The sequence below is a fragment of the Hemitrygon akajei genome, chromosome 14 (assembly GCF_048418815.1).
Source record: "Hemitrygon akajei chromosome 14, sHemAka1.3, whole genome shotgun sequence".
In the NCBI taxonomy this organism is placed as follows: domain Eukaryota; kingdom Metazoa; phylum Chordata; class Chondrichthyes; order Myliobatiformes; family Dasyatidae; genus Hemitrygon; species Hemitrygon akajei.
The window spans coordinates 78,547,703-78,569,392 of NC_133137.1; the positions used below are offsets into that span (position 1 = coordinate 78,547,703).

Here is a 21,690-nt window from a genome sequence, read left to right on the forward strand (position 1 = left end):
AGTTACATACTTTCCCCATCTCCTACCTTGAGTGAAAGTTTGGGCAGCAACCTGTTTCTCCTTTCCCCTCCATTTCTGCTCTTACACCAAAGGATATCTGAACTCACTTAACTTGGGCCCTTAGCTCCTAAGTGGAGCATAGGCCATCAATGACCTCCCTTCTCCGTTGTCCTTTGAAGTCAATGGTATGGTTGGAGTTCACTAATGCTTCTGCAATCCATTACATCCACTGTACAGGTGAGTGACCTATACAACCTCACCAGAGCCCTATTGGCCAGTCTTACCTGTTTCCACTTCTCATAACAGGGATGTAGGTTTGGACTTTGTGAAGCATTTGAATTAACATGGCAGTCTTTTCTCCCTGCTGCTATGGATAAACACCCATTCTCTTAAATACATAGTGTAAAGATGAGCTCTGAAACTTGCTAAATAGCGATTTGCTTTGCATATTAAGTCAGATTGGGATACAGTATCAGATACTGTGCTTTCATGCCAGCAATTTGCATCTGTAGTGTAAACCATAATTTATATTAAAGAGCACACAGTTATTTTAATAATTGTATTCATGATGATGGAGCAATATTTCCACAAGCCTTAATTTTTACTTGTAAATTGGTTCTCTACAGTGACACCAGTGTTATAGTGGGGGGTTGTTATAGTGGAGAGTAAACTACATAACATTAAGTTTTGGCAATGAGTTAGCTGTTCAGCAAATATCTTGTTAAATTAATATTAGCACCAAATTTCATCTTTAATCATATGGTGCTGTTTGGATCTTTGAGGGGTTTTCAAAAATACTAATTTGCATCCTTATTACGTGACATTTCTGGAGTATCCAGGTATATCGAGCCAAGGCAAATAGCCTAGCACAATTTTGCCAATGCTGCTTTATAACTTGTTCCTAGGTTGTGTCTTTATGGATAATTTAAAATCTGTACTCTTTTTACTGATTTGGTCACTGATAAGCCAATGTATTGTAGCAGAGAATGTCTGTGGTGTTTTGATGAAATTTTATTAAAGTGTTTCCTATTTGCAGCATGGATTATTTGGAAGCCGTAAAATCTACTGCATTTATGAATGTTGAACAATTGAAGAGCTTCTCGTACAAATATGATGCAGTTTATTTTCACCCTGTAAGTAAAGCTATACTTTCAAGAAAACCTAATCAATTACCAGCAAAGTCACATTTCATTTCTCTTTCTCTGTGTTAGTTTAATTAAATTGAACGCACTTTCATTTGTATTCAACTTTGGATCCAAGACCCATTCCAGAATTAGTCACATAATTCAAGCCAATTGACACTGTCTGTGGTTCATAGTTTTAGGAATGAACTGTGTGAATGCTAATACCCATCCACAGACAGTCTCTTCCTTTTCTGAAAAGGTTTGAAAACTAGTCCTAGAAATTTGAGTACAGCGACCATGAATTGAAAGCATTGCTTTCTGATAGTTGAAGTATTTGCTGTATTTGCATGTGAAAACTTAAATGACAAATTATTATAAAGAAATAATAAATACATGGAAGTCTGCAGATGCTGGAAATCTAAGCAACACGCACAAAATGCTGGAGGAACTCAGCAGGTCAGGTAGTATCTATGGAAAAGAATAAATTTAAGGACTGAAGAAAGGTCTCAGCCCAAAATGTTAATTGTTTATTCCACTCCATAGATGCTGCCTGACCTGCTGAGTTCCTCCAGTGTTTTGTGTGTGTTACTATAAAGAAATGTTTTTCAGATGATAAAGTGAGAATGAATCTGTTGTTTAGAGTAGGTGGATTTTGTTAACCCAGTTAATATTCTAATCTTCATTGAAAGACAATGTAAAGATCTAGGGTGGTAATCTAGATTAACAAATAGGCAAGTGAAATAGAAAGTATTGTAGGCTGTTGCAAGAATTATTTAAGGATCTGTTAGCTAGATAAATTGTTAAAAAGCAACAGCCAAATTAATTAAAAGCACAATTCCTTTAAAGATTAGTTACTAAAGATTTCATCACATATTTGATGTGTCTTTTAAGAAAGCCTGTTTTGTTTTAGAACTCCAATCACTGTGCTAAATTATCTCTGGGAGCAACTCTACAACTTGTTGATGCAGTCATGTCAAACAGAGTAAGAAATGGGATGGCACTAGTAAGGTATGGGATAATTTTATATTTACTTTGTTGATACATTTAAAGCAGCACCCAAAATATTATCTATTTCTTCTTCTTTCCCAGACCTCCAGGTCACCACAGCCAGAAGAGTGATGCCTGTGGATTTTGCATCTTTAATAATGTAGCAATAGCAGCTGAGTATGCAAAACAAAGATATGGAGCAAAAAGGTGGAGTTTCTAACTTTTAAAAAATGAAAAGCTAGACTTTTGTTGATAATGATGTAAACAATTTTTTGTTGTTTTCCTCTTCCAGGATTCTGATAGTTGATTGGGATGTGCATCATGGCCAAGGAACTCAGAACACATTTGAGGAGGATCTGAGGTTGGCACCATTTGTGTTTTTGTGTTTTTACAGATCCCCAAGAATCATTAATATTTATGTTGGAGAGCAATGTATTGTGTAGCACTGCTTTTGTTATTGTTAAAAAGAGAACTACGTATCCAGAACAATCACTCAATTAGTGTTAAAAAATAAACGGAACATTTCTGTGATATTTGACCTCCCTGAGATGCTGCAAATGCTGTCCGGCGGTCTACCAACTCTCTCCATTTGCATCTTTGCTCCTCATCTCTTCCCGGCAAAAGACCGTGAAAATCTCTCTTCCAGCTCACAAGAAAGAACAACAGCATTCCAAATCCCATTATCTCTAGTCATAACCCAAACATTGCTGCTACAGAGAAACCATTACATTATCAGTGAAACTTTACAGCATGTTACACAGCAGTGAAACCCTACAGCATCCAACGGAATCAATCCCGAACGTAACCCCCACAATTGATCCACCGCCCATTTCAACAGCAGAAATTCCAACTTGTACGTAGGATAGTTTTTCTCAGTGCGACAGACTCCGGCTTACAAATGCAGCACGCCTCAACCCAGAGCCCTGATCCTGATACAGGACACCCCCTAAACCCTCTCGACTGGCATCCTTGTGCAGTACATACAGTAATCGGTGGTCTGCAAAAGCCAGCACCGACGCCTGGGTCACCAGCTCCTTCAGCGACTGAAAGGCCTCCTCACATTTTGCATCCCACCTCGGTCCAAAGGGCTCCAACGGGCTAAGATACTCTCCACCCTCCTGTCCTTTCTCCCCCAAAGGAGGGTAACCACACAGAAACTATTCCATGGATTTTTTTTTGCATATCAAACCTTATATTTTAATGGCTTTTTTATTTCAGTGTTCTTTACTTCTCATGGCATCGCTATGAGCACCAGCAGTTTTGGCCTAATTTGAAGGATTCTGATTACAGTGCTATTGGAAAAGGCAGTGGGACAGGATTCACCATAAATATGCCATGGAACAAGGTATTTCTCAAAATAAAAATTCAAAATTTTTATATGATCATCTTCGTACTTAATGGTTCAGACAATTATTTGTGCTTGAAGGAGTTTGGTCTATCAAATTGTGCTGTGAGAACTTTTCAACTAAAGTTTTCTTTCTCACCTGTTTCCTTATATGTTTTTAAATCAGGAGTTCCCAAACTATGGTCCACAGATTCCTTGGTTAATGGTGGGGGTCCACGGCATAAAAAAAGGGTTGGGAATACCCTGTTTTAAATGAATTCTAGTCTTCAGTATTAGCTATTGTTCCTACCACACTGTTCGTTTGGTAGGTACCCAGGTATCTAAACTTGATACCACCTTTGCATCTGCATGCTGGCCTTTGTTAGCATCATCTGAAGACATGGTACTCCTTTTCATAATTATACTGATAACACCTGTCTGTTGGTCCTACATTTTCAGCCTTCTGCATAGTCTTCAGTTAAGAATTGAAGAGTTTCTTTCTGAGTATTGTATCAGGTTGAAGTGTGTCTTCTCAATTTCAACTATCCGTCAGTAAGATTACCACCTTCTATGTCTATTGTCAGCCATGGCTTAACCAAAAAAAAACCCTTGCCTGTGCCTTTTGCCAACTTCAGACCTGAAATTATTAATGCTCTCTTGGATCATCATCATCATTATGTCCCGTGTTGTATGACATAAGTAATAATGGTTGTTCATGGCAATTTTTTGTACTAAAGTGGTTTGCCGTTGCCTTCTTCTGAACAGCAATGAAATCAATACTCTTCAGAGATTGTCTGACTGGCATCAGTGGTTGCATAACCAGGGCTTATGATATGCACCAGCTGCTCATATGACAATCTACCACCTGCTCCCATGGCTTCAAGTAACCCTGATCAGGGGCTAAGCAGTTGGCCAAGGGCGACCTGCAGGCCAGCAAATACAAATACAAATACTTTATTGTCACCAAACAATTGATACTAGAGCGTACAATCATCACTGTGATATTTGCTTCTGTGCTTCGCGCTCCGTGAAGTACAAAGCAGAGGGAAGGGATGCCCTACTCCTTCTTTGATAAAAACATATCTCTATCCCTCACATAAAATTTATCCCATCCAAAATCCTGCAACCACATTCGAATCCACCCTGGGACCATTTCTGTGCCTGCTGAACTAAGTTAGTTCTGGTTCTCAAATATTAGTGTTTTAAAGTGTCATCCTGTGTACATGTCAGTTTATAACTTAACCATTGCATAGTGCCTCTCTAAAGCCCTCCAACACCTTTTACTGATGTGTACACCAGGTCTGTGAGGCTTTCAAAACGTATCATCCAATGCCACATGTTCTTGCAACCATCTAGCTGGCACCAAGCTGTAGTCAGATTGTAAAAAAATATTCCTTGCTACATTTGGCAGTAGAAATAATTATTATGTATCTTTTTGTTTTGGTTAGGGTATAAAGAATCAAGAAACAGCATTGCATGCCGTGTGTCAAAAATTTTGCGTGTACAATAGATTCTAGCCTAGATACTGTACTGACTTTGAAGAAATTTAGGTGTAGGCAGTAAGTTATTTAAACTATCACCCACATTAGCGAGATAATTATTCAGTTATTCTCCACTGTGATGCTGCCCTGTCTGTTCTAATAAATTCTCAATTTAAATCTTATTATGTTTTTCATTTACAACAGGTTGGAATGGGAAATGCTGACTATTTGGCAGTTTTCTTCTCCATTTTACTTCCAATGGCTTATGAGGTAATTTATATAGAGTAACACACAAAAAATGCTGGAGGAACTCAGCAGGTCAGGCAGCATCTACGGAGAGGAATAAAGAGTTGATGTTTCGGGATAAGACCCTTCATCAGGACTGGAAATGAAGGGGAAAGAGGCCAGAATAAGAAGGTGGAGGGAAGGGAAAGAGAACAAGCTAGAAGGTGATGTGGGAAGCTAGGTGAGGGGGAAGATAGGGTAGAAAAAGAACAGATAAGGTAAGAAGCTGGAAGGTGATAGGTGGAAAAGGTGAAGGGCTGAAGAAGAATGAATCTAATAGGAGAGGAGAGTGAACCAGGGAGAAAGGGAAAGAGGAGGGGTTACTGGGGGAGGGTGATAGGCACATGAAAAGAGAGGGAGTAAGAGGGGAGCCAGAATGGGGAATGGAAAGGGGAGGGGGAGAAATTAAAGTCTGAAAAATTGATGTTCATGGCATCAGGTTGGAGGCTACCCAAGTGGAATATGTGTTGCTCCTCCAACCTGAGGGTGGCCTCATTTATATAATTAAGACTCTTGTATCTGTTTCATAGAACCTCTTTGCTTTTGTTTGTTATCAATAAATCATTTCACTCATTCTTATTGTAGTTTAATCCAGAATTAATTCTAGTTTCGGCTGGATTTGATTCCGCTGTTGGAGATCCTGAGGTATATTATTTTAATTGACACATCATCTACTCCATTATTAAATAGTGTGATAGTTTTGCTTAGCTAAATATGATAAAAGCTTTTCGTATGAGCCAAAAACACTGAACTTTGATTGGTTTGAGATCATAAGCAGTGTGTTTGCATAAAATTCCAACTGCCTAATTAATTTTGAAGCAATGTTGTAATACTTTTCCTGAATTGTGCTTAAATTAGATGCAATCAAATATTAGCATTAATTATATATGAAAAATTTATGAAAATTGAAACAATATTCAAAGATAACTCCATCTTAAAAATAATTTTAATGAAGTTTCTTCAAAATGTCTTGGTGTTCTAGTTGTAATCAAATATCATTGGTACAATTAACTCTTGATCTTAACGTCTTCCAGGGTGAAATGTGTGCTACACCTGAGTGTTTTGCTCATCTAACTCAGTTACTGATGCCATTAGCTAATGGGAAACTGTGCTTTGTTTTAGAGGTATGTAACTATGTTTTTTCCCAATCCCAGACTATGCATATTGCTAAATGTTTAAATGTTAAAATTTCTTATGAGTGCACATGGCACAATGAAACTCCTATAATCTGCAGTCCCCTTTTGGTTGAAAATATCAATCATCATTGGTTTGCCATGTGACTCCTGCAGAGGGCTGTGGGACCGGTAGCAGAGAAGGAGTGCTGAGGCAAGATAGGTGGTGAGGGTGCAAACACGCCCATCCCTGAGACACCAGGCAAGGTCATTTGATTCCAAACAATTGGTTTATTGAATGTTACAGAACATCTCTCTGGTGCTTCACACTCCCACTTCACCCTTCCCCTTTTCCAACCATGATTCCCCTCTCCCTGCCCCCTTCCCACTCTCAGTCCACAGTAGAGACACATATCAGAATCAGGTTTATCATCACTCATATATGTCAGGAAATTTGTCTTATTTTGTGGCAGCAGTACAGTACAATACATAAAATTACTAAATTACACAAATTAGTGAACTTAAGATTGAGTTGAGTCTAACAGTTTTGACTTGTTATTTAAAATAATCTATATATTCATATTAAACAAAATTCTATACAATTTAAATAAAATGTGTTTTTAGATCATATCAGAATATCTTATATTGAAGAGTGCTTCCATCAAAGTTCTTAAAGATATTGCACATTTCATACACTACCAGTCGTGACCATATCTATTTATCACTAGTCTTAAAATTAAGTATTTTATTTCTAGGGAGGATACAACTTGCGTTCCCTTTCAGAATCCGTCTGTATGACTGTCCGTGCATTATTAGGGGACCCAGCGCCTCCTTTGATTGGCCAAATGCAACCGTGCTTAAGGTATTTAGTTAATCAATATATGCTTTCCATTGAACTATTGGTTATTCAGAACTTTGTAATTTTGTTTTAATCCTCTTTTGAGAGAAAGTATTGACATGACAATAATAATGTACAACTATCATTTTACTGCATTTTACAAGAAAATAAATTGGTTATAGGGTAATCATACAATTCAAATATAGGTTTTAATTCTTTGTCTTATATATTTTTTCCCAGTCCATGTAAAAACTAGGTTCCATTTGAAACAACATTTATTGAGAAAAGAAGACTTCTGTTTGGTTTGAAGTGTAGTGTATTTCAAATTTAGTGTTTAAGTATCATTTAACCGTACATGAATACAGGCAAATGAAGCAGCGTTCCTCCATGCCCAAAGTGCAAAATGGATTACCAACAATAATTCACAGCACAAGGCACAATAAGGTAGCAAGTAAACATACAGTCACACAAAGAAATACATATAGCCCAGATCCCTGAGTGTTATGACCTGTAAGTTGATGGTACATGGGTGTTATCAGCAAAAGCAATCTGTTCTCAGCAGCCCGCAGATGAGCATATGTATGCACGCAATCCAGCTTGTCATTCCACCGATCAAACACTGAAGGGCTAGCCCCCAAGCCAGCACAGACGCAGTGCCACACCACGTCTGGCGACTCTTCTGGATTAACACAACAGGCAAGCCTGCGGCTTAGGCCTAGTCCTCGCTACAAAGGCCGTTCAGCCTCCCCCCCCCCCCCCCCCCACTGTCTCCCAATTTTTAAGGGAAACAGACTTGCATCATTTTACATCACCAATGTCCAACAGGGTCTTGTGACCACAAAAGAAACATCCAAGACAGTAATCCTATTTAATAATAGGGCTACTGTCTTTAGGAGTAAAGATCTTACTTTTCCCACACATAATATTTCATCAAATTAGTGAACTAAGATTAAATAATAGGATGTCATTCAAGATTTAATTGGCTTTCCCCATTCTGCCTCATAGGATGCAAAATTTTAAAGTTCCAATAATAAAGCCCTAAACTCCTTCATGAAGCTTTATTCTCTTAATTGGTACAACGCTAGTAACAGTGCTGCACTGAAATTTTTGAGAAAAGAAATATCCTTGTGCCAGTGTCAGACATGAAAATGGGCTACAGTAGCACAGCTAAGCAGACATACCAACTTCTAGGGTTGTGTAAAGCACTGTGCATCAGAATGCTGTATACAGTAAATATGCACATTTTCAGGCATTATATAAGAAGCAAAGAGTCATTCTAACTCTCTGCTAAAATGAGACAAGCTCTTGCCAGTGACAGCTGACAAGAGAAACCCTGTGGAATAGTGGGGTTGATTCGGGTAATGGAACTCTGGGAGATCTAGGTGAACATGAGAGTGGCATTCATTTCTTCAACCCACAAGTGGATATTGATTCACCTCAGGAAGATTCAGATAGATCATTTTTCTTCATGCCAATTTTCATCATTGCTCTGCTCCTCTTAACCTTGGTGTGTTGGCCCATACACATGGAAGCTCAGGATTCAGTTTAAGAGTATGCACTCAAATGGAAGTGCTGACCCCAGCTCTCCAAATGATTTTTGCACTTTCGTTCAGTTTGTAGTACAGTAAACTGTTCACTAGTTGCTTAAATATCTAGGCTGCTGTATCTGCCAGAATGGCTAGAATTCTTTATGCAATTTGTCTGGAAGGAGTGCCACCTTTTTTTCCATTTTGCCTTTTTACTGAAGCTGTTGCTATAGTATTACCTCATAGATACAGACTTCCAGCATGTTTGATGTATTTACTAATGATAGTTAATAACAAATTGGCTGTCATCTTCTCTGCTTTTTTCAGTAGTATAATTCTTGGCAAATTCTGATCAAGTGATACTGAGTTAAAAGATCAGTCAATGTTGAGAACAGCAGAGTAGGTATCCATTCCTACTTCTTTTTATTATGTACTTAGTTTAGCAGCAATGTGGTATTGAAATGTTCAAAGTATATTTTTTTATCAATGTATGCTAAATACAGCCTTGAGATTTGTTTCTTTACAGACAACCACAAAACAACAAAACCCAGTAGAATCCATTTAAAATGAACAAATCATGCAAACAATAAAAAGTAAGCAAATGACATTCAGAATTAAAGTTCACAAAGTGAATTCACAGTCATAGCAATATACACAAAATGCTGGAGGAATTCAGCAGGCTGGGCAGTATCTATGGAAAAGAGTATAGTCAACATTTCAGGCCAAGACTGATGAAGCTAGTACATTGCTGCAAAAGGGACAGGAATCCATTACTTGCAGGCCACAGCCACAGTTCAGCAAAGAGATAGTAAACCTCACCAAGCGGTGAGCTGAACACCAGACTGTCCCTCCCTCAGCCCTGACACCCTGACCTTTTCAATCTGGTCCAGCACTTAAATCAGCCAAACCTCAGCTCATTCCTTGCTCTCGGACCTGGGCCCTGCAGCTTCAATACGCTCTGGGGTCTGTCAATTCAGCCCATACCAAACCTTTCCAATCTTGCCCAGTGCTTAAATCAGTCAAACATCAACTTGTTCTTCATCCTCAGGCCTGGGCCCCACTGCCTGAGCTCACCTTGAAGCTGCCTCAAGGTAATATGACATTAAGGCAGCTAAATTTTGTACATCAGTCCTTAAAGTGAATTATTTACTTTTTTAAAAATTTCCTTCATGCAGTGCTGTGGAAACAATACAAAATGTAAGAGCTATGCATCAGCCATATTGGAAATTTCTGAAGTACCACGGTAATGGTTTTCTCAGTTGTTTTAAACTATTTGCGTGCGGTATTTATGTAGAAAGGACTACATTTATCATTGTACTTGTGAGGAATATTTTAAGATTCACTTCATTGAGATGCCAATATGTTTAGGAAAGAAATTTCTTTACAAATCAAACATTTAAATAATCTAGCTTCTCTTCAGTGTCTGGTTAGGCAGACTTTTTTTTTAGTGATTATAGTACAGGTACCTGAAAGTTGCAATAATATCTTTTTGTTAAAGCAAACTTATTAGTTATGTCCAATTCAGCTCCTAATCCACTGTGAAGGCAGAAACGTGCTTTCACTCAAATATATACTTCATTAACAATTTAGCTTTATTAATTCTGGAGATGGTAGTATGGCTAAATACATATTAACTGAAATGTTACACTACCTGGTGTTTCATCTTGCATATTTTTTTCAGAGGCTGAGATTATTAAAGATCCAAGCACCAAGAAATTGAACTTTGCTATTGATGAGCATAATTTTGAACCAGAGAAAAACATAACAATGCCCTCCATGGAGAATGAAGACTTTGATGTATTCATGGATTCCCACATGAAGAACATTCTTGTATTAGCCCCCTCTGAAAGAACTGCATGGGCAGGTGATGAAATAAAGTCAGCAAAGTTGAATCAATGCCTTAAAGTAGAAGCAAAGAAAATTTCCATGGAAGAAGTTAGCATTCTCATCAGGTTTGGCTAAATTGTATTTATATTTGAATTTGAGAAGTAATAGTAAATGTGTAATCTGTAGGGACTAGGAAAAACAAAGTGAGTAATAGGTGGATATAGAGAGAGAGAGCGTGCACTAGGGTAATTAAGACTTTTGCACAGTACTGTAGTAATTTTATGTACTGTGCTGTACTGTTGCTGCAAAATAATAACAAATTTCATGATATGAGTGATAATTAACTTCATTCTGATATAGGTCTCTTGTGACTGGGAGTGTAAAGGGGGCAGGGAAAGGGGAATTATGGTTGGGAAAAGGGGAAGGGAAAGCAGAGGGAGTAGGAAGCACCAGAGAGACATTCTGTAATGATCAATAAACCAATTGTTTGGAATCAAGTGACCTTGCCTGTGTGTCAGGGCTGGGTGTGTCTGCACCCGCAACCCCACCCCACCCCTGGCACTCCTTCGCTGTCACCTGTCCCACACCTCTACCATGGTACTCCACCCTTGCCATTCCCAATGTCCTTTGCTCCCACCAAATTTATAAATTCGCTTCCCACTCCACGTTGACAAATACAGTACTGTGCAAAAGGCTCAGGAAACCTAGCTGTTTATATGTGCCTAAGACTTTTGCACAGTATTGTATGTCGGAGAGGTAATGAGGCCATATTGGTGGTTCTTGAGATCATCCTCTTTTAGTTATGTTGTTAAAGGTGGTGCCTAGTTTTAAGTCAGATTTGTGTACCTTTTTCTCATTTATGTGTAAAGAGAGTGATACGTTTGATTTGCACTACTGTGAGAGAAAAAAAGCATAAGACAGAGGAACCCAATTAGGCCAATTGGCTGATCCATTTTCTCTTGCAGCCCCATTCTCCTGCCTTCTCCCAATGAGACCATAAGAGGCAGAAATGAGAAATTACCAAGGTTTGAAACTCTTCTCAATTTATCCTGGTTGGAAGTGTGCAAGTGGAAAGAGGATGAAATCCCTGCTTAAATAGGGGAAAAAAATTCTTGGTCATTACGTCCCTATGTATGCAGGAGTGTCTGCTGATCTTAGTAGAGCAAGATATTCTCGGATAGTTTGGAGTTATCATCCGTCACTTCTGCATCAGTTTAATGCCAACAACTATAGACAATGTTTTCTGTGTGGTTCAGGTACTCTAATGCCTTAGCAAGAAATTAATATTTTCAGAAGAGGCAGGGGAAATAATAATAAGAAAATAAATTTAAAGAAAGTCAATGGGTGTAATTTTAATGATATTGCAAACTTAGGTTTACTAAGTTATGCCCTGGTTGCGCAATCTCTCTTGGATTCTGTTATGGTTATTATTCTATAATTTTATTGATTATGCCCACAAGAAAATAAATCTCAGCGATGTATATAGTGACATAAATGTACTTTGAAAATAAAATTAACTTTGAACTATTTCTACGTTTAAACTAAAATTAATTGTTTCTCTCCAAAGAATATATAGTCAGGAAACTTCCTAAAGCGAGAAATTTGCAAGCAATTTGATAACCAAAACAATATTTCAGAAAATCAGACACACAATCAATTTTGCCTGACATCGGCAGAAGATTTATTGTAGTAGCATCAAAAAAATAATTTTTTAACTTTCACAGTGGTGGTGATACTGCACAACTGGAGATCAAAAGCCTTTTACCGTCGTTAGGATGTATATTTCCACTAATTGATAAAATATCTAAAAGAGAGGTAGGTGTAATCTATGCTTGCAGTAACATCCATCCACATTGTAATATTAGAACTGACTGTCAATAATCTGGGAGAGAACAAATGATTAATCCTTCCATGCTTTATGTTCTGATTATTCATGAACCCTCACACTGACATAAAATTAAGGAACATAATTTATTTTTTGTATATGTGTTTCATTGTTTGTGCTCACTTATTGATTACACTTTCTTGCTTTGAACTGAATGGGTAATAATGCTGGCGCTCAAACAAGAATAGATGTCACGAGAGAACTTGGAATTTGGAGTATCTAGGAATTACCCTTAAATCATTTTATAATTGTAGCAACTCTTGAAATATGAAAAAGGGGAGAGTAGAAACTGAATGTTTAGACAGATAGATACTTTATTCATCCCCATGGGGAAATTCAACATTTTTTCCAATGTCCCATACACTTGTTGTAGCAAAACTAATTACATACAATACTTAACTCAGTAAAAATATGATATGCATCTAAATCACTCTCTCAAAAAGCATTAATAATAGCTTTTCAAAGGTTCTTAAGTAGTTTACTTAAATACATTAAATACAATCAACCCCGGCACTTTAACATATCTTACTCCTGGCGGGTGAATTGTAAAGCCTAATAGCATTGGGGAGTATTGACCTCTTCATCCTGTCTGAGGAGCATTGCATCGATAGCAACCTGTTGCTGAAACTGCTTCTCTGTCTCTGGATGGTGCTATGTAGAGGATGTTCAGGGTTTTCCATAATTGACCGTAGCCTACTCAGCGCCCTTCGCTCAGCTACCAATGTTATACTCTCCAGTACTTTGCCCACGACAGAGCCCGCCTTCCTTACCAGCTTATTAAGACGTGAGGCGTCCCTCTTCTTAATGCTTCCTCCCCAACACGCCACCACAAAGAAGAGGGCGCTCTCCACAACTGACCTATAGAACATCTTCAGCATCTCACTACAGACATTGAATGACGCCAACCTTCTAAGGAAGTACAGTCGACTCTGTGCCTTCCTGCACAAGGCATCTGTGTTGGCAGTCCAGTCTAGCTTCTTGTCTAACTGTACTCCCAGATACTTGTAGGTCTTAACCTGCTCCACACATTCTCCATTAATGATCACTGGCTCCATATGAGGCCTAGATCTCCTAAAGTCCACCACCATCTCCTTGGTCTTGGTGATATTGAGACGCAGGTAGTTTGAGTTGCACCATATCACAAAGTCCTGTATCAGTTTCCTATACTCCTCCTCCTGTCCATTCCTGACACACCCCACTATGGCCGTGTCGTCAGCGAACTTCTGCACATGGCAGGACTCCGAGTTATATTGGAAGTCTGATGAGTACAGGGTGAACAGGACCGGAGAGAGCAAAGTCCCCTGCGGCGCTCTTGTGCTGCTGACCACCGTGTCAGACCTACAGTCTCCCAACCGCACATACTGAGGTCTATCTGTCAAGTAGTCCACTATCCAATCCACCATGTGAGAGTCTACTCCCATCTCCGTTAGTTTGTGCCTTAAGATCTTGGGCTGGATGGTGTTAAAGGCACTAGAGAAGTCCAGGAATGTAATCCTCACAGCACCACTGACCCCATCTAGGTGAAAGAGGGATTTGTGCAGCAAATACGTGATAGCATCCTCCACTCCCACCTTCTCCTTATACGCAAACTGAAGAGGATCCCGGGCGTGCCTGGTTTGTGGCCTCAGATTCTGTATTATCAGCCGCTCCATGGTCTTCATCACGTGCGACGTCAAGGCAACAGGTCTGAAGTCATTCAACTCCTTTGGTTGTGGTTTCTTCGGTACCGGGACAATACAGGATGTTTTCCACTGTCTTTAAAGCAGCCTTTACAAATGAACAAAATGGAAGAACTTAGAACTGACAGAACAGGAAAGACCACTTTGCTTGTTACAAGAAATGGGAAAACAATCATCTTTCATAACTCTGTGATAATTATATTTGCTCTATGCATTAAATTTTAACTTTGAAGTCAAGCATTCTATTTGTCAGAGTACTTCAGGAGAAGTTTTCCCATTTTGAATAGTGCAGTGACAAAAGCAATGAAATTTGTTAGAATTATGCAGCAGTAAATTAGTAAAAATGCAGTGGGAAAACTTTAGCTAGTCTGCCTTCCATTTCAATTAGATACTTAAAAGCTGTGGTATACAGGAAAAAGCAGGAAAGAGGAAATAGAATAGGGCAGCACAGTAGTGTAGTGGTTAACACAATGCTTTACAGTACAGGTATCCAGGGTTCAGTTACCACCGCTGCCTGTAAGGAGTTTATACACTCTTCCTGTAACCATGTGGGTTTCCTCTGGGTACTCCCACAGTCCAAAGATGTACCATTTGGTAGGTTAATTGGTCATTGTAAATTGTCCCGTGATCAGGCTAGGGTTAAATCAGGGCATTGCTGGGCGGTGTGGCTCAAAGGGCCTTTTCTGCACTGTATCTCAATCAATAAATACTTACAGGAGGCACTGCCTCAAGAAGGCAACATCTATTGTCAAAGATCTGCAAAATGCAGACCATACCATCAGGCAGGAGGTACAGAAACTTGATGTCTCACACCTCCAGGCTCAAAAACAGCTACTTCTCTTCAACCATATGGTTCTTGAATCAACTGACAAAACCTTAATAAGAGATAGGAGCAGAATTAGGCCACTTTTTCCGAGAAGTAATTCATTTTTTGTTTCTGCATGGGAACCTAATTGAAGCAGTATTTTACAAAAGCAATGTTCCTGTTCTGACAATTGAAATAATGGATTGCAATTTAGAACTTGAGATATAGGAACAGAATTAGGCCATTGGCCCATCAAGTTTGCTTCTCAACCACATTCTCCTGCCATCTCCCCATAACCTTTGACTCCCTGACTAACCAAGAACCTATCAACCTCTGCTTTAAATATATTCAATGACTCGGCCTCCGATGAATTCCATAGATTTACCACCCTCTGGCTAAAGAAGCTCCTTCTCATCTCTGTTCTAAATGGACATCCCACCATCCAGAGACAGAGAAGCAGTTTCAGCGACAGGTTACTATCGATGCAATGCTCCTCAGACAGGATGAAGAGGTCAATACTCCCCAATGCCATTAGGCTTTACAATTCAACCGCCAGGACTTAAGAACTTTTTAAAAGCTATTATTAATGCTTTTTGAGATAGTGATTTAGATGCATATCATATTTTTTTACTGAGTTAAGTATTGTATGTAATTAGTTTTGCTACAACAAGTGTATGGGACATTGGAAAAAAAGTTGAATTTCCCCATGGGGATGAATAAAGTATCTATCTATCTATCTGTCTATCTTTATTCTGAGGCTGTGCACGTTGGTCCTAGATTCATTCACTTTTAGAAACATTCTTTCCACATCCACTCTTGTCTAGACCTTTCAATATTCGATAGGTTTCAATGAGATCTCTCATTGTTCTTCTAGGCTCCAGTGAGTACAGGTCCAGAGCTATCAAACACTTCCTCATACATTAACCCTTACTTTCATAGGATTATTCTTGTGAACCTCTTCTGGATCCTATCCAATGCCAGCACACCTTTGCTTAGATGTGCATCACTGCAGTTTAGCAAAACTATGAGCACTTTGACCATCTTGCACCAAAATAGACCTATGTTTGTTCTAATTGTAAATATATATATATATATGTAATTTATGTTTTTCTTGTGAATGCTGCTTATCTGATGGTATGTGCCTGAGATGCTACTGCAAGTAGGTTTCCTGTGCATCTGAATACAGTCGGCCCTCCTTATCCGCAAGTTCCACATCCGCGAATTCAACCAACCGCGAATCGAGAAAATCCGGAAGTGCTCTTCCAGCACATGTTGTTCGAGCATGTACAGATTTTTTATTCTTGTCGTTATTCCCTAAACAATGCAGTATAACAACTATTTTACATAGCATTAACATTGTATTAGGTATTATAAGTAATCTAGAGATGATTTAAAGTATACGGGAGGATGTACGTGAGTTATCGTGAATTGGAATCAAAAAAAATTGTAAGTTCTCTTACTAAGTAAGTCAGAACAGGTACATCCGGTATTATTTAGCATCAGTTAGTCAAACGTTTGTCTTAGTATATAGTATTTATTTTACCTTTCTATGCATATAAAACACTTAAGAACAGAAGTTCCCGAGTTCGATCCAGTGACAGACCACTATCAAGTGCACTCTCCATCCATGCCGGGTTGATGTGGAGGATCAAAAACTCAAAACCCCAAAACCCAATAATTAAACTACTGTGTTGCTTAGTAATAATTGTAGCTTTCATCGGGGCAGGGCCTTTCTCACTTTATCCTTTAAAATTGTTCTGATCGTTGACCGATGTAGCCTAACGCTTTTACAATGACCGATGGCGTTTCACCTCTTTCCGATCACTTTATTATTTCCACTTTATTTCAACCGTGATCATGATTATTTTCGTGAACAGAAACACTGCAGATTCAGAGCTCCGTGGCCAGGTCCCAATGTCCACCGCCCTGAGACAGGTTAAATAAGGTCTGCGGTTCCGCTGGGTCCCAAGGTCCACCGCATTGAGACAGGTTGAATAAGTGACTTGAGCATCTGCGTTTTTAGGTATCTGCGAGATGTCCCAGAACCAATCCCTCGCGGATAAGGAGGGCCAATTGTATACATGTATTCGTGTATCTGGCAATAAACTTGACTTTGCCTTTAGACATTCCTGTGTTCACATCACCTTTGATTTCACTCATTCCTTTCATTGTAACTTCCTCCTACTTGCAATCATGGAATCTCTTCATCCTTTCGGTGTGCATCTTGATTTTTCAATCTGTGGAATTCAGTAAAAGCAACTGTGGTTTAAATTGTACCACAAGTTCTTAATACCTTCATAAAAAATGTAGCTCTTCCCTTTCTTTTTTTTCATCTAAGGGGTTCTCCTTTAGCAATATTTCTTCATCTAAAATTTAAGTTATCCATCATGATAGTTCATCATTGTCAAATTTTGGTTGGTAATACTTCTGCAAAATACTTACGCCACGTTAAGGGTATTGTGGAAATGAAAACTTTAACAAAAAGAACTGGAATATCCTTGAGTTATAATGCCCATTTAGTGCAATGGTTTGAGCTCAGCTTCTTTGCTGAAGATCTTTATTAAAACTAGTTTAGTACAGAACTGCATCAGCCAGTATAATACTTTTATATCTTTGCTTCTTGTTACTTAGGTCCGAAATGGTATTGCGGTAGTTCCTACATTATCATCTAGTGCCATTACAGCACAGTATAGCATTACCATTGGAGCAAGCAGGTATGTAAATAATGAGATTTACTTGGTTTCATCATATTGCAACACCTGATGCCAGTTGTTCTGAATGTGTAAATTCATGTACCAACTACCTTCTAGCATCTCACCTTAATATTGAATGTTTGCTGCCAGATCCCTAGAGGATTCTCCCTTGCATCTATACAAGCTCCTAGCAGGGAATATAGATTAGCAATCAGGACCAAAACTGTGGCCATTTTGCCTCTCTCTAATTTAGAGTTCCTATTAACAGCTGTATCTCTCGTATCATCTGAGCTAAATTAAACTAGGTTGGTACAGACTAAATATTGGGCCTACCAGCATTCATAACCGATTCTTTCAGATTTTTAAAGAGGAGACCTGAGTTATTTACTGACTAGAGTATCTAGTATTATATTACTGCTGAAACTCAGAGTGAGGGACAAACTTTAAAATGTCAAGGCTGAGAAAAGTCTGTCACTTTAGGTTCCCTTATTAAGTGTGATGGGTGGCAGGGTTGTCTCTACCAAAGGAGCTGTAAGGTGCTCCTTCCTTCCTCTAGATTGCAGGTCACCTGTGAGCACCTGCTTAGCTCCCCAGTCAAGATAACATGAAATCATGGAAGCAGGTGGGGAATTATTATGTGAGCAGCTGATGCACATCACAAGTCCTGGTTTATTAAATTTGGATAATCAGTATTTTCTATCTAATGTACTTCTCTACTCATGAAAGTAATCCCAAATATCTTTTGAAAAGTTCTGTTCCTCTATTACAATCCAACTATAATAATTGAATCTTCTTTATGGTATGGTGGAATAACTAACTTATTCAATTATAGATGTGACTATTTTGTTGTCGCCTTAAAATAATATTACTTTCACTGACATTTCAGTTGACTTGTCTTTCAATTATTGTCTGAAGCTTCAAGAAAACTTGTTTGTTAATTCTGTGTGAACATTGACTTCTCTAACTTCTGTTAATGCCCATCCTCCCCTTCTCACCCCATCCCTGACATATTTAGTTGTTTGCCTGTTCTCCATCTCCCTCTGGTGCTCCCCCCCCCCCCTTTCTTTCTCCTGAGGCCTCCCGTCCCATGATCCTTTCCCTTCTCCAGCTCTGTATCACTTTCGCCAATCACCTTTCCAGCTCTTAGCTTCATCCCACCCCCTCCAGTTTTCTCCTATCATTTCGCATTTCCCCCTCCCCCCACTACTTTCAAATCTCTTACTATCTTTCCTTTCAGTTAGTCCTGACGAAGGGTCTCGGCCTGAAATGTCAACAGCGCTTCTCCCTATAGATGCTGCCTGGCCTGCTGTGTTCCACCAGCATTTTGTGAGTGTTGTTTGAATTTCCAGCATCTGCAGATCTCCTCGTGTTTGCCTGTTAATTCTGTGTACTTTTTTCCTCAAGGGTTTTACTTCTAGTGGTTGGAGAAGCTGACATTCCAGCTGATATTAAAGCTGATGAGTAAGTTTCTTTTGGTTATCTTCAAATGGTATTTAAAATCTTGAATTTTTTTTGGAAATTATGTCATGGCTGTTAAAAACCTTGGTGATATCATACCTGAAATGAGCAATTGAGAGACTGTACCTTAGAGAAGATATGGAGATTTTGGTGGCAGGTAGCATAGATCTCTGAAAATAGTACTTGGAATTCAAGAATTAAATTACACACACAAAGATTTTACTCCTATATTTGTAAGATTAAGAAGTAATTGCTCAGTACAGTAGCATAGTGGTTAGTGCCATGCTTTACTGTAAGACTCAGGTTCAATTCCCACCACTGTCTGTAAGGAGTTTGTATGTTTTCCCCATGAACCCGGGGCTTCCTCCCACAATCCAAAAGAAAGATGTATGGTTAGATTTAGTGAGATGTAGCAATACTGTGTTGGCCAGAAGTGTGGCAATGCTTGGAGGCTGCCCAGTACAAACTTTGCTGATTTGATTTGACACAATTGATACATTTCACTGTATGTTTTGATGTACAGGTGACAAATAAAGTTAATTTCAAAGTAAATTTATTATCAAAGTATGTATGTGTCACCATATGCTATCCTAGAAATCTTTACTTGATCAACAATTCAGGAATTAAGATGGATAGATTTATCTTTAACTTACTGCCCTATTTCTGCTCCTAGAGCAGGGGTGGGCAAACTTTTTGACTTGTGGGCCACAAAGGGTTCTAAAATTTGACAGGGGGGGCGGACCAGGAGCAGATGGACGGAGTGTTTTGGTAATACACATAAGAGAAAATAAAATATCATGGGATATGTAGAAAACATGTGCTTTAATTTCAATTGAAAATGAACAAATGCATTACAACAAAATATCTGTCTTTGAAGTCCCATGGTATTTAGCTATTTATTGAAATGACTTTTAAAACACTGAAAATTAAATGAATAAAATACAGCTTTTTTAATAGTAACAGTTATTATTTTAAAGCACTGAAAATTCTGTTATCCTTCAAGATATTATCATCATCACTCTCCTCCTGACTGTCTTTATTTCAAAAACGGTAGGAGATGCAGGTCTACTTGTCCTGCTCCTTCTTATTCAATTGTCCTCTGTGCCAAAACTCAACAACGACAGGACAGAAGGACAAGGCACAAGGACAGAACAGTGACAGCGCGCCAGTATGCGGAGCGTGCTATTTGATCTGGAGCGCATTTTTTATTTTGAGAACATACGTGCACCTGTGCACTACTCATGTCCATCACTTAACAGAAATGACATGTAACATGTAAGGCTTATTGAAAAAAATATTTTCAAATGCATTTTTTACATAACACAACGAAGAAACTTATTTTTAATTTCAGTGGGAACAGTGTTGTTGGTCTCCCTTTTTAGCCAGCGCATCAAAGTCTGGATTTAGTTTTGTTGTGGCGAAAACGCCAGAATTGCGGGGAAAAAAACGTTAACAAGGTTTATTAATATAATTTCATCAAGTTCTGCGGGCCGGATTAAAAAGCTTAACGGGCCGCATATGGCCCCCGGGCCGTAATTTGCCCATGCCTGTCCTAGAGGATACCGTCTCAACATCAGGGCCAACTCTTTCAAGAGTAAAGTTAGGAAATCCTTTTGCATGCAGGGACTGTCAGGAATGTGGAATTGTCTACCACATGTGAGGTGTACTGATTGTTAATTTGAAACTTAGGTTGTAAACTAAAAATAATAAGGAATATGAGCTAAAGACATTATCTCCCTGAATACTGGTGCCAATGTAAATATGCTTCTAAATTGCTCCCACTGTTTAAGAATGGGTGTTTTCAACAGCTATAAATCTTCAGTGGTTAGGGGTATACTAGATTCTGTTGTAGAATAGATAATTACAGAACACTTTGAAAGCATTAACAGGATTGATCAAACAACACGGACATACTTAACAAATCCACTGTGGCATTTCTTGAGTGTAACTTGTAGGGAGAATCAGCAAATGTAACATAATTGGACGTTCAGGAGGCTTGTGATGAGGGCCATGTGAGTAGTCTGTGCAAAATTAAAACACTTGGGATTGGAGTAAATATACTGGCAAGGATAGAAAATTATTTGACAGATAGTAAACAGGATAGGAATAAATGGGAATGAAGAGTTTCGTCCCGAAATGTTGTTACTGCCTCCTCCCATAGATGCTGTCTGGCCTGCTGAGTTCTGCCAGCATTTTGCGTTTTTAGGAATAAATGGGTCTTTTAAAACAGCAGACAATGATGGGTGGGATGCAATAGGGATCAATACTTGGGCTCCAACAGTTCACAACATGTGCCAGTGATTTTGATGAAAGGACTAAATCCTGTATCTATATTTACAGATAACACGGAGCTGGAAAGGGCCAGGAACTGTGGCTTATTTTTCTCCTGCTTAGTTATTTGTGAAATGTATTCTCATTTTGTCCCTAATAAATATATCTGACAATCAAATATTAGCCCTTTTTTTTGTAATTAACTTTTTATCCTCAGAAAGGACTAATGGAGGATAAACTTAAATTAAAAATTGTGTTTGCATTCTCAACCATTGAGAAGATGTAATAGAAACAACAACTGAAGATTCAGAGTCCATTTATTGATCATTAGAGATTACTTTATAAATATGGCATATCAGCACTTGTACTCAAACTATATTGGAGATGCTGGAATT

The 21,690-nt window shown here is 38.6% G+C and overlaps 1 protein-coding gene across 3 annotated transcripts in view; it reads left to right on the forward strand.

Moving 5' to 3' along the window:
• hdac10 (histone deacetylase 10) overlaps positions 1-21,690 on the forward strand; it is a 41,214-nt gene that overhangs the window by 3,521 nt on the left and 16,003 nt on the right. For 2 of the 3 annotated variants that reach the window (XM_073066404.1, XM_073066406.1), the window contains exons 4-17: positions 1,037-1,133; positions 2,035-2,132; positions 2,214-2,318; positions 2,404-2,472; positions 3,330-3,456; positions 5,121-5,186; positions 5,787-5,846; positions 6,236-6,325; positions 7,069-7,175; positions 9,853-9,920; positions 10,359-10,629; positions 12,229-12,319; positions 17,505-17,587; positions 18,971-19,027. In XM_073066404.1, coding sequence (XP_072922505.1) covers positions 1,037-1,133; positions 2,035-2,132; positions 2,214-2,318; positions 2,404-2,472; positions 3,330-3,456; positions 5,121-5,186; positions 5,787-5,846; positions 6,236-6,325; positions 7,069-7,175; positions 9,853-9,920; positions 10,359-10,629; positions 12,229-12,319; positions 17,505-17,587; positions 18,971-19,027 — 1,389 coding nt within the window. The remainder of the gene's footprint in view (positions 1-1,036; positions 1,134-2,034; positions 2,133-2,213; positions 2,319-2,403; positions 2,473-3,329; positions 3,457-5,120; positions 5,187-5,786; positions 5,847-6,235; positions 6,326-7,068; positions 7,176-9,852; positions 9,921-10,358; positions 10,630-12,228; positions 12,320-17,504; positions 17,588-18,970; positions 19,028-21,690) is intronic. The other variant, XM_073066407.1, reaches the window with a different exon arrangement.